The sequence below is a fragment of the Miniopterus natalensis genome, chromosome 17 (assembly GCF_054644295.1).
Source record: "Miniopterus natalensis isolate mMinNat1 chromosome 17, mMinNat1.hap1, whole genome shotgun sequence".
In the NCBI taxonomy this organism is placed as follows: domain Eukaryota; kingdom Metazoa; phylum Chordata; class Mammalia; order Chiroptera; family Miniopteridae; genus Miniopterus; species Miniopterus natalensis.
The window spans coordinates 11,016,937-11,029,507 of record NC_142097.1 but is presented as its reverse complement, the minus strand read 5'-3'; the positions used below and the strand labels follow the sequence as shown (position 1 = coordinate 11,029,507).

At 55.4% G+C, this 12,571-nt stretch overlaps 1 protein-coding gene across 2 annotated transcripts in view; it reads right to left on the bottom strand.

The window, feature by feature from the left end:
- Positions 1-12,571, bottom strand: part of MINK1 (misshapen like kinase 1) — a 62,659-nt gene that overhangs the window by 1,007 nt on the left and 49,081 nt on the right. Inside the window, exons 7-32 of one of the 2 annotated variants that reach the window (XM_087825927.1) lie at positions 12,042-12,172; positions 11,667-11,721; positions 11,446-11,524; positions 10,975-11,150; positions 10,416-10,485; positions 9,645-9,855; positions 7,750-7,866; positions 7,195-7,281; positions 6,772-6,993; positions 6,394-6,567; positions 5,842-6,102; positions 5,047-5,132; positions 4,779-4,889; positions 4,515-4,627; positions 4,225-4,313; positions 3,701-3,864; positions 3,170-3,275; positions 2,949-3,086; positions 2,622-2,730; positions 2,089-2,256; positions 1,839-1,982; positions 1,459-1,593; positions 1,183-1,283; positions 950-1,099; positions 708-867; positions 466-605 (exon numbers count right to left, since the gene is read on the bottom strand). In XM_087825927.1, the coding sequence (XP_087682053.1) occupies positions 466-605; positions 708-867; positions 950-1,099; positions 1,183-1,283; positions 1,459-1,593; positions 1,839-1,982; positions 2,089-2,256; positions 2,622-2,730; positions 2,949-3,086; positions 3,170-3,275; positions 3,701-3,864; positions 4,225-4,313; positions 4,515-4,627; positions 4,779-4,889; positions 5,047-5,132; positions 5,842-6,102; positions 6,394-6,567; positions 6,772-6,993; positions 7,195-7,281; positions 7,750-7,866; positions 9,645-9,855; positions 10,416-10,485; positions 10,975-11,150; positions 11,446-11,524; positions 11,667-11,721; positions 12,042-12,172 (3,497 nt within the window). The remainder of the gene's footprint in view (positions 1-465; positions 606-707; positions 868-949; positions 1,100-1,182; positions 1,284-1,458; positions 1,594-1,838; positions 1,983-2,088; positions 2,257-2,621; positions 2,731-2,948; positions 3,087-3,169; positions 3,276-3,700; positions 3,865-4,224; positions 4,314-4,514; positions 4,628-4,778; positions 4,890-5,046; positions 5,133-5,841; positions 6,103-6,393; positions 6,568-6,771; positions 6,994-7,194; positions 7,282-7,749; positions 7,867-9,644; positions 9,856-10,415; positions 10,486-10,974; positions 11,151-11,445; positions 11,525-11,666; positions 11,722-12,041; positions 12,173-12,571) is intronic. The other variant, XM_087825928.1, reaches the window with a different exon arrangement.

Sequence of the window (12,571 nt, the reverse complement as noted above, 5' to 3'; positions counted from 1 at the left end):
CTGAAAGGTCACGGGTTCAGTTCTGATCAAGGGCACGTACCTTGGTTGCAGGTTCAATTTCCACGTGCAAGAGGCAACCAATTGATGTCTGTCTCTCACATCAATGTTTCTTTCCCCCTCCCTCCCTCCCTTCCACTCTCTCTAAAAATCAATGGAAAAAATACCCTCAGGTGAAGATTAACAAAAAAAAAAAAAAGAAAAGAAAGAATAACCCCCACCCCCCTGAAGAGCAAAAATGCTTGGGGAAGAGGAAAGAGGGTAGCTGGAAGACCTCTGGGGTTAAAGAATCTGGAGAGTTCTCAGAAACTGAAGGCAAGGGGAAGGGCAGGTGGTGACTGCGTGGTGTTCCCCAAGGGTTCCCTTTCAGGAAGAGCCGACAACTGTCACCTTGGTGGGGACCTAGGGCTGTGGAAGCCAGCCCAATACAGGGGCCCTGGCCCTTTCCAGGGGGCAAGGGGCTCCCACCTTATCATTCCGCTCACACAGGAACTTGAGCCTCTGAGCTCGTTTGTGCATGAAGACCCCATCCAGGTGGCCTGTCTCCACGGAGCGGATCTCGATGGCTTTCTCGCCCCAGCCCATTATTTGGTTGGAGCAGATGTAGGCTGGAGGAGAAGGGAGTTGAGGGGCAGTGAGTGGGCTGCAGCTGGGGCCCACTCCAAGGCCAGCTCAGGGACCTGCAGCTTGGGGAAAAACACCACACTCACCCACAGAGGTGGGCATCTCTCCCCACTGCAGCACCACATCCTTAATGATCCGCCCATATGTGTTGACATACACGCCCTCATCCTCGTAGCACAGCAGCATCTCCATGCCATCGGTGTTGGGGAGGAAGATGATGGCATGGGGAGTGATCTGGCTCTGGATCTAGGGAGAAGGTAGGCTGGAGTCACTGAATCTGGAGTCTAGACTGGTGGTCCCCCTCTGCCCACAGTCCGGCCAAGCTTACATGAACAGGGATGTAGATGTCATAGCTGTTCCCCGAGTCGACATCCACAGCGTGGAAGCCTGCACTGGAGCCATAGATGACTTTGAGCCGCTGTCCCTCCTCTACTGTTAGGTCCACCAGCAGAGGGCGGTGAGGCAGGTCAGCAAAGGACTGTGGAGGAAAGAAGGGATCAGGGGACACAGGTGGAGGAGTCAGACCTTGGAACAGTGTTGGAGGGCTGAGGCTAGGATTACCTTGAAGGCCATGAATTTGTGGTAGGGTTTGGGGGCCCAGGCATACACCTCTACGGAATTCTTCAGGGCGATGACCAGGAACTTAATACGTTCGTATTTCACTGGGGGCAGGAAAGAAGAGGGATTCTTGGACTGCGGGGCCCCTCCCACAGGTTTGTCACTACACCCCCAATGCCAGGCACCAAGTCTCTGGCTTCATGACCATTAAGCCCAAACCCCCATTTCTCTCTTCTCATAAACAAATGTGCCCTGGCCACTCTGTTGTGACCTCCTCACCAACGCGGTAATGCCCGCAGCCCTCCATGTCCCCCACGGTGGTCCAGCCCTGCTTCTTCTCCACCTCTGGGTCATTGTGCAGAATCTTGTTCCGGAGCCAGGACAGGTAATACACGCGCAGTTTGTTTCTTTTCCCTGAGGGGCGAGGACACAGATACACACAGACACAGAAACACACACACGCTCCCTTCATTGGAGGTCCAGATTCTGCGTCCTGGCCATCCTTTTCAGCATACCACGAGGGGTGAGAAAGTGGCCCCAACTTCTGGCTCCTGGACCAAGGTTGCCCTCTGCCCAGGCTGAAGATGGTGACAGAGAGCCAAGCAGCGGAGCCCCCTCCTCCCGGCCCTCTCCCCCACCCCTGTACTCCACACACACACCTGAGATGGTGATCAGCAAGTTGAGTCCTTCCAGCACATCCATTTGCTGGAAGCGCCGCCGCCCAATGAGTCCATACACCTTGCCTTGCCCACTTCGGTCCAGCAGCATCAGCCCGTTCTCCGTGCCCACCAGCAGGTTGACACCTGCAATAGAAGCCCTTGGGCAGATCAGGGGCAGAGCCAGGCCCTCACCTGGCCAGGAGCACAGGGGCACACCAGATCCCTCTTTTCCTTCCCAGCCCTGGCTTACCCCAAAGGGCCGCACAGAGGATCTCAGAATTGAATCGCTTCTTGTACTTCCGAATCTCGGGGGTTTCACTGTGGGCCCGCGTGTTGGTGGGGTTCACGTTGACCACAGAGCCTTTCCGCACATCATACTGCAGCTGATCAAGCCGACCGGCCTCTCCACCCACTAGGGCTGCCGGGGAGAGTGGGGAGGGGAGGTGGGCTGCTGCCCCCTTACCCTGTCTCTTCTTACCCTACCCTTACACTTAGTCCTGGCTCCTCTGAATACTCAGAAGGAAAGGGAAAGACCAGAGAATGGAGGTGGTGCACAAAGGAGTTGGAACAGAGCCAAAAGTCCTTGTTCTGTCACATAGGTCCCTGTGCTGCTGAGCATTTTCCCTCTTGGGTTAAAGTGGCTTTAGAAGCCCTTGTTGCCTCTGTGCCAGGGCAGGTGCTCAGGTGAAAGGGGAAGCTGAGACGCTTCGCGAAGCCGCATCACTGGAGCTTCACCTCAGCTACTCTCCAGGCCTCATGGCAGATACTTCGTCCCATCCTCACCTGTGATGGGGATGGTGTCCCCACTGCCTCCAGACTGGTAGATGCCTAGGTCCACAAACATTGTGAACGAGCTCTTGCCAGGGGCCTTCACCAGCCCACGAGACTGGTACTGTGGGGGTAGGGACAGTAGTCAGGCAAACACATGAGACCCCAGCCTGTGGCCCTCCCCCTGGTATTATTCCTAGGCCCCAGGTCCCTCAAGGAGAACCCTGGCCAATTAGCTCCCAGGTGCTCTGCCAGCCCAGCACAGTACCCCGAGTACCCCCCTGATCTGCCCACTGCCAGTGCCCTTTCCTCCCCACATGGACCTGCCTGCACCCAACTTACATCGCTGCCTCCATCCTTCAAGGGGGGGCTTTGACCTTTGCTGCTTTCAGTGGGCGAGTGGCTGGGCTGGACAACATCTGGCAGGTTTGTGTAACCGTTGCTGTCGGCATGTAGCAGGCTTCGCTCCTCTTCAGGAGTCTAAAGGAACAGAGGGAAGGGGGCCAGTGCTGGGACCAAGGAGGGTCACAGCAGGTGCTCAAAAGAATGCGGTGCCTACTCACGCGCTGGACCACCATGGTGCCACCCCCATAGGGGGTCTGGGTCCCGGCTATCTCCTCCACGTCATGGACCACCATGGTGCTGACACTGTCTGTGTCCCCATCACTGCTATGGGAGAGAGGAAAGTTATGAGGCCCTCTAGGTCCTGCCTGCCACCCAAGTACCATGGGAGCAGACGAGAGCAGGAGGCCTAGGGCTTTCAGTTTCAGTCTCTATTCAAAATCTGATGCACTCAGCCCCCACTGAGCAGCCTTTGCCCCACTGTTGGGTGTCCTGTGCCAGCATTGGGGAAGGGGGGTGGCAGACAGGAACCTGAAGAGACCACCCCCTACTGACAGGACAGTGGGAGAGAGATGGGAACACCAGCCCCATACTCCTGACCAGCAGTGACAGCCAGGGTTCCCCACTCTGAGAAAAGGGGAACCATTTTCCCTCAGGCTTGTCCCAGAGGCCCCCCTCCCCCCGACATGCAACCCCTTCTCTCAGGGTGCCCCTGACGCGGGAGTGCCCCCACCCCCAGGGAGCCTCCATACCGGGCCCCAGGGGTGTCCCTGCTCCCCTCTGACGGCTCGCCATTGCTTTCCTCCTCCTCGTCCTCACTGCTCTCCACCTCCTCACTGGATGACGAGTAGTCCATGGCCTTCTTGGGAGGCCGTGGGGCTTCATCCAGCGTCCGCTCTTTCAGCAGCACAAAATCCTGCAGGGGAGGAGCTGTGTAAGGAGAGGGGGGAGAGGGCGGTGGTACAAAGGATGCCAGAGAAGAAGGGGCAGGGTCACAGGAGGGGCTCCTGCAAGCAGGCCCCTTCTCACTAACCTCACCAATGGCTCGCTTATAGCTCTGGGAGGGGCCGCAGGGGAAGAAGGGCAGCCAGGAAGAGGCAGGAGAGAGGTTAAGAAAGGTTAGTAACTGAGAAGCACATCTGTAACCCGCAGCCCCTCCTCTCACGCAGATTAGTGAAGGCTCCGCCCCAGCACCCAGGCTCAAGGGGCTCCACAGCTGGCCCCAAAGTCCCAGACCAGGAGAAGGCAAGGCCACAGCTGCCACCTGCTAACTTACTGCAGGCCGGCCCGGCCGTGAGCGGTGGTCATCAGGCTTGGCTTTGTTCCCAGGGGACAGCACTGGGGAGCTGTCCAGTTTGGAAGAGGCTGGACATGGCACAGTGGGAGAAGGGAGGTCACTGACACCTGGATGAGGAGGACCTCAAGCCCACACCCTGGGCTGACCCCTCAGGCCTGAGCCCCAGAGCTCCATGCCCAGCCCAGTCCCTACCCTACCAAAGGTGGGGCACACCCTGAGGGAGACTGTGTCCAGGCCCAAGAGCAGGCGACCAGGCCCTGTTCACATACCTCCCACACGGTTCCTCTCCAGAGAGCCAGCCTGGGGAAGGTGTCCATGAGAGGCAGGGAGGACACTGTCGGAGCGCTCCCAGCCAGGGTCACTCCTCCTGAGGTCGGGGTTACTGTGGGAGTGCAGAGGCAGGGTGAGGGACAAGGTACTCCCCTCCCAGGGGTGGGGGAGGCTGAGCTGCACTGCAGAGGGAGCCAACACCCGGGGAGGCAGGTAGGTGGCAGAAGTGAGGGTAGGAGTGAGTGGGGGGACAACTCCATTACCTACAGGCGTTGGGTGGGCCAGGGGGCTGAGCAGGGGGCCCTGGAGGCTTGGGGCTCCCCCGCTCTGCCCTCCTTTGCAGATAGATTTGCCAGGCGGAGTTGCTGCGAGGTCTGTGAAGGGAGCACAGGGGTGCCGGGGGCAGGGGCAGGGAGGGGGCTGAGGTGACTGGGTTGGGGCTTGCCCACCCCTAAGCGGGTAACCTGGCAAACTCCCCTCTGCCCCCCACCCTGCTCCCTAGCCTGCCACCCAACTTCACCCAGATGTTACCTGGCTCGGACAGCCTGGGCTGGCCGAGACCCTCCAGCCCCACTGGTGTTAAGGGCAGTGGCAATAGATGAGGTCCTCTGAGGCACCTGAGGAGAGGAGGAGGTCAGTGTGCCTGGTGTTAGCACTGCTGGAACCACAAACATTTTATTCTCACTAGGGCCCCAAAAGGTGCTCTCCTGTCTTTTATGAAGTAAGCTAAGCTCAAGGAAGCTAATGAATTTGTCCAGGGTCATGAAACTAGGAAATGGCAGAGCTGCTATTCCAACCCAGAAAGTCTGCCTCATGCTTCCCAAACACCCTGGGCATTCTTCCATCCCCACACTCACATAGGAATCACCATGACACATTCATGTGCCACCAGACCATAACCCCTTTGGGACTGGGGCTGTGGTGGATGACTTGCCTTTCTCTTCCCTTCCAACCCCAAACCCATCTCCACCTTGCTGCTCCCTCCACTCGCCTCCATTTCCTCTCTTACGACAGTTGACCCTTGAATAACATGGGTTTGAACTGCACAGATCCACTTATACATGGGTCTTTTTCAAGAAATGTGTACAGTTCTATAAAAGTATCACGTCTTCCTTATTACTTTCTTAATAATGTTTTCTTTCCTCTACAGCTTATATAACTTTATGTTATTGGTAAAGCTTCTGGTCAACAGCAGGCTACTAGTAATGAAGTTTGGGGGCATTTAGACTTTTGACTGTGGGGAGGGTCAGCGCCTCTAACCTCCACATTGTTCAAGGGTCAACTGTATTTCTGTGCTCTTTCCTGGTCCCACAGGCTAGTCCTTACCTTGGGTGGGGCCTCATTATCCTGCCGGACCCAGGCTGGGGGGTTTGGGCTGGGGCCAGGCCCTTCCGAGGTAGGGTCTGAATTCTGGCGGATGACAGCTCCTCGGGCACTGGGCGCGGCAGTGGGTGTGGGGGCAGCAGAGTCAGGGTCATGAGAGGCTGGGAAGGCAGCCAGGTTTCGGGTGGGCTGGTCCTGCAGGGACTGGGATCGGGGTACAGGTGCTGCATATGGCTTCAGTGGGACCCGGTGTGCCACCAGGCTCTGCAGGGAGAGACCAGGGAGGGTAGGCTGCCCACTCTGTGCACATCCCCACCTGTGAGCTGGGGCCTGGGCTGAGAGGACGGCAGGTAAAGCCTCCAGCTTCCAATTACCAATCGACTGAACGGGGCTCCTAGAGCCCAAACAGGTAAGATGTAGGAACAGACATACAGCGGCACGCAGGTGATGTCTCTGCCCATGTATCATGAAGTCTGTGGTCCCTGGCTAAGGGTGCGTGTGTGTGCGTGTACCTGCGCTATGTCTGTGTTGAAACAGGAATGGGAAGAGACTCACCTTGTGCGGTCCCTCCTGGGGCTCCACCGGCCTCTGCATAGGAGGAGTTTGGGAAAGTGGTCCCGGGGGCCCCGGGGAGGCCTGAGGAATGGGGGGCTCAGGCCCTGTGCCGCTTGGCTTGGTCTTGGCCAAGGGAGAGTTCTGCTGCCTGTTCATCCTTGTTCGCTCTTCTACCTGTGATACGAAAGGGTGCCAAGCAGGCCAGCTTTGCTTCCCTGTTCTCAAAACTTAGGTCCCTACAGCCCTCGTGCCTGTGCAGAGCACCCCTGTCCCCTTCTCAGTGCCTGGCACTGTGGAATGGCTGCTTCTCACAGCTAAGGCCCCAGGCAGTGGGACTGGGAGGATGGCATCCTAGATAGCAAAGGAAGCAGCGAGTACCTCTCGGGCCCAGGCTGGCTTGTCGGCAGGGTTAATGCCCCGACCATAATGGTACAGGGGCTTTCTGTCCCCAGGAAGAATTTGTTGTTGCTGCTGCTGTTTTTGAAGCTGCTGCTGCTGCTGCTGCTGCTGCAGGGACTTGAGGTAGGCGTGCTCCTGCTGCAGCTGCCTCTGCAGACGCTCGGACTGCCGCTGCTCCTCCAGCTGTTTCCGCTTGTATTCCTGGGCCCAAGGGTAGGGAGAGAGGGCTCAGCAAGGTGTAGCCCTGGAAGTTAGAGTCAGCATGCCCTTTCTTTCTCCTGCCTAGAGAGATGTCTTCCCTTGATGCCTGGGTGAGTCCCTTCCCCTGAAGTGTTCCCATCCCATTCCGGCAGAAAAGCTCTGATACGCATCTTCCCAGAGGAAGCTGGGGGACCCCGTTACCAGCAGTAGGGCCTGTTCCTGGAGCAGCTGTTGCTGAAGGATCTCGAGCTGTCGCTGCTCCTCCTCTAGCCTGTGACGAATATATTCCTGGGGGGCAGGGGTAGGGTGGGGGCAAAGGGCAGGGAAAGAGGAAAAGGCGGCAGCGGCGAAGGAGTTGGCGGCGGAGGAGGAAGGGACCAGTGGGGTGAGGATGAGGAGGAGAGCAGGGAAGAGCAATAGAGAGGACGGGGAGGGATGAGCCCCGAAGAGGGCAGGGAATGAGCAGGAAGTCGGGGGGGAGGACCCATGAGGGCAGGTGCAAGGGAGAGGAGACGGGGATGGGCAAAGAGATGGGGAATGAAGGCACAGAGACAGGAGGAGGGCAGGGAGCCAGGGTTGGGGGTTGAAGGGTGGGAGAAAACAGAGAGAAAGAGTGAAGCTAGAAAAGATAGGAGGAATCTAGGGGTAGGGAAAGAAGGGGGAAAGGGTACTGGGGAGCAGGGAGGCAGGCAGCAGGAGTGGGCAGGGAGGCCGGGGAGAGAAGGGGTGTGTGCAGTGTGTGCTGAGGGCCTGTACCTGCTCCCGCTCTGCTTGCCGCCTCTCCTCCTCCCGCCGCAGGGCCTGCATGTCCTCCAGCCGCCGTTGCTGCTCCTTCTCCTGCAGCTTCCGCTGCTCCCGCTCCCGCCGCTGTTGCTGTGGGTGAAGAGAGGTGTAGTCTTAAGGACTGCTCCACACACTCAGCCTGGAAGGGGGCACTCCAGCCCACTTTCGGGCATCTCCTAGAAAGGTGACCCTTGCAGGACAATTAGGGCAGGTCTTCTCACCAGGGATGATGGTGAGAGAACGGGTTCCACTTGTTTCTATAAACCTACCTACTCCTACACAGGAGGCCACGGGGGGGTTGGCTTGGGAAACATTACTTGGCCAAAGTAGCTGTGAGCTTGGGACCAGAGAGACTTAGCAGCTGGCTGCTGCCCTTGGAGTGGTCCAAATTGGATAATACTTTCTCCTACCCACTTTCCCACCAAACAAAAACCAGAGAGTCAACAATAAACCCTACAATACTCCTGGCCTCTCAAAACAACCTGCCTGTAAATCCAAAGAGTGGGATGTAATGACAGCCTTTGGCCACAAGAGGGCAGCATGTGCCCATGCACAGAAGCACAACCAGAGGAGAGGGACTTGGCCAACTCCTCAGCAAACATCAGTAGCTCAGGTTGCACTTTACTTTCACAATCTTTCTGACCAAAGAGTCTGACCCCAAAAGAGAGAAAAAGTAAAAGGTCTCTATTAAAATGAATTTCTCTCACCCACCTCCAATTAGTACAACTGACAAGACTACTTTCCAGCAAATCTAAGCTGAAATGAAAGAGGTGGTTCTTTAGAAGGATCTTTCATGTTCAGAAAGAGAGAGAAAGAAAAACAAAAGGGAAAGGGAAAAAAAGAAAAAAGTAAAAGCCCTAAGGGGCCATTTCAGTTGGGGGACCTTTGCTGGCCTATCTCTAAATGAGGATCTGGCAGGCCTGCTTCAGGAAACATCCTGGTAGGCACAATTTTCTGTCATTCAACTACCTGAAAACCCTATTTACTAAAAGAAATCTACACTGTGTTCTCTTGTAGTACACTTTCCTGCAAATTGTTTTTTGTTCAACAAAGATTGGGGCCTGCTCTGGGGAGCAGTACATAGTGTGGATGATTCTATTAATTTTTTTGTTAAGCCCAGCTCTCTGTGAACTTTGAAATCAAGTAATTGTTTCAAACAAAAATTTCATTACTTAAGGCATTTTTAAAACCAACCATGCCTGCCTTTCCCACCATGCTCCCCTGCAAAATAAATAATAAATAAATAAATAAATTTAAATATCTATGCATACAGATAAAAAAATCTTTTAAACTGGTGCTGTTAAAATAAGAGAAAACTACAACTATTTAAAAATAAGATTCCTTATTAAAATGAATTTCTCCCACCCACCTCCAACTAGCTCGACAAGACTGTACTTTCCAGCAAATCTAAGCAAAAAAATTAAAAATTAAAAGTAAAATGAGTCTTCAGAAGGCTCCTCTTCATGTTCAGACTCGACGACTACTTGACAGTCAGATGCCCAGGGGCCTGAAGTGTTTGTACACAGACCCCCCAGCTCCTTGGAGCTAGACAAACCTGGAGTGGAGGTTTGCAGAAACAAGGAGGGGGACAGTCCTGTCTGTGGGGAACCAGTATGGCTTTTCAGAAATGGCTCTGCTCCAAAGGGATGCTGACAGCACAACTATCCACACAGGGCTGGCAAGCAGGCAGTGTACCTGGGGGCCGGGCTTGTAACAGAGGACAGGCCCTTTCTATCCAAATCTAAACAAAAAGGATTAGGAAGCCCTGGCTTGCTCCTGATTCTCCCAACAGCCCCAATGGAACCAGGGATGGGACCAGGAGAGGTTGCTGACCCAGGCTTGGCCCAGGTCTCCCAGGACAACCCCACCTCCTCAACGCGCCGCCGCTCTTCCTTCTGCTCCTCAATGCGGCGCTGCCGCTGGTGCAGGAGGTGTTTGATGTGCGCCTCAGGGTCTCGTTGCTGTTGCTGCTGCAGCTGCTGCTGCTGCTTTAAAGCCTCTGAGTTGCTCTTATTCTCCTGCTGGAGCCGGAGAAACTCCCGGCGTAGTGTGGACTCGCCAGGCACGTTCATGATGGAGCTGGGTCAGGGTGGCACAATGGAGGTGGGGGTCAGAACCCAGCCATTTCCCACTCTCATGTCTGGGGAGCCACCTGAGTGGGTGCTTTACCTAGACCAGACAGTCTGCCTCTGGTCCCTCTCCCCTGCCCAGTCTTGGGCTCTGCCCTCCAGGAATACCCCAGCCTGTAGCCCTGAATCACTCTCTCCCCAACTTTAAAAAAAATATATGTTTTTACTGATTTTTCTTTTCTTTTAAGAGTGGAAGGGAGAGGGAGAGAGAAAAACATCAACGTGAGAAACTTCAATCAGCTATCGGCTGCCTCCTGCATGCCCCTTACTGGGAATCAATCCCACAACCCGGGCATGTGCCCTGACCAGGAATCAAACCATGACCTTTTGGTGCACGGAACTATGCTTGACCAACTGAGCCACAATGGCCTCCTCTTGCTCATTCATTCCATTTCTTCTCAGCACTCAGAGATTGTCTTATGTGTCTCTAACCCACCATCCCCAGACTGAGACCTCTGATGTCCCCTCAGATGAAAAGTGAGGCCCCCAAACTCCACCTGCCAAGCCCACCTTGGCTCTCCTTCCTCTCCATGGCTGTCATCTTCCTCTTCGCTGCCGCTGTACTCATATTCTGTCTCCTCTGCAGGGGGGAGATCACTGCTGTTTCTTCACCCAGTGCCCCAGACCCCACCCTGGGCTAGGGAAACCTTAGATGGGGATAACCAATAAGATCTGTCTGGATGGCCACGCACCTGGGTCCCTGCCCACCTCCTTGGAGCAATGGAATGACGGTGGGTCTCAGGTTTGGGCCTGGGCAGACATGGAGATTAGACCCCACAGTGGGTGAGATATGACTGAATGTGTGCATGCACTCACAAATGAATGTGCTCAACACAAGCTTTTGTAAGGATGTAAAAGGGCCACACTCACTTGGAAGGCTGGCTGGCTTGGATAGGTGCTATGGGAAAAAGCCCTCTGGGATTGGAAGTTTGGGAAAGGAGATCTCTTTGGGCAGGGAGAGCTGGGGTCTGGGAGAGGAGCCCGAATGGGAATCAGGAGGAGCCAGGGCTGGTGAAGAGGAGCAGGGGCTGAAGTGTGTTCTGAGACACCTCCCTCCTCCCCCACTGACCTTTCTCGCCTCGCTTCTTCCGAGATCGGTCGATGTGGTCCTTAAGCTGGATGCGGACCTGCCGCTCCGTGGGCTGGTCACGGATGAAGGGAAACTTTAGCAGTTGCTCTGTTGGTGGACGGCTCAGGTAAGTCTTGATTAGACATGTGTCAATGAAGTCGATGAACTTCTTAGACCTGCAAACAATGGCTCACACTAGGAGGGCCCCCTTGGAAGGGGTTGTCACAGGAGGAAGAGGGGGGATCATTCATCAAAAGGCCACCCTGACTTCCCTTCTGTCTTCTCCATATCCCAACAGCAGTGCCCCCTAATGCTCTGGCTGTAGTACCAGCCCTTCCCAACACCTCTTCTATGATGCAGACTCAAGCCTGAACACGGGGGTTGGGGGGTGGGGGGTGCATGGTGGGCAGGGTATGGTGGGTGTGGCCTTGTCCAGAGACCTTCCTAGACACCAAATCCCCAGAGACCTACCATTTCTTGGACTTGAGCCTAGGTGGCGGGTTCCGAGGAATGAGGAAGAGGGCTCGCATGGGGTGCATGTCACAGAGAGCTGGGGCACAGAAGAGACACCATCAGTTCCTTTGCCACACTGAGAGCGTAAAGGAGCCCTTCTCACCATGACCTCCCATGGCCCACCTCTTCCCTGCAGCCACTTTCTGGGCCCTCCCCTCTCTCCCAGATTCCGCACTTACGGGGGGCTCCCTCTGCCATCTCGATGGCTGTGATTCCTAGAGACCAAATGTCACTCTATGGAGAGGAAAGAAGGGACAGGTCAATGTTCCTGATAACTCTCTTCACCTACTACCTCTGGTCTCTTCAGAACCACTTGCTGGACAACATCCCTTCCTGAGGCCCCTCTTCTCTAACCCTCCTCCAACTTACCCAATATTCCCATTCATACTTCCCTTGCCACAAAATGTCCCCCAACACTTCACAGCTAACACATCATCAGACCTTCATTATGTCCCCCAAACTGCTTAAGCCCCTGATGTTTTCAATCTACCCATCACCCCCACCTCACTTCCTGCCCTTGGCTGCTTCCATGCTCCACACTCTCTGCTCCATACCCTGTAATCATAGGTGGCATCAGGGTTCTCGTCACAGGCGATGACCTCTGGGGCCATCCAGTAGGGGGTCCCAATGAAAGTGTTCCTCCTGCCCACGGTGCGGTCCAGCTGAGCACTCACCCCAAAGTCCACTGAGAAGACATGGAGGGAGGGGTCCTAACTGTGACATCTGCTCCCCTCATTTTGGATCCAACATGGGCGTGTCCCAAGGCAGCTGCGGTCCTTGCTCTACCTAGACACTCCCCGGAACCTCTTCCATCCCATCAACATCCTGAAGAACCTAACCTAGTCTTCCTGAGTCTTGGGGAAAATCAATGTGAAAGGACCAAGGGACAACATCCCAGATAAAAATATCCCATCTCCCCAGAGAGACCTGCACAGCACTGGGGACATAACAGACAGCAGGGGAAAAATTTCTCGAGTGATTTTCAGCAGGAGGCAGGGCATCCCAGGGGAGGATATGGGAAAGCAAGGATCCCAGCCTACAGGTGTGGGACTTGAGCCACCAGTGGGAAAAAAGGGCCTCTCAC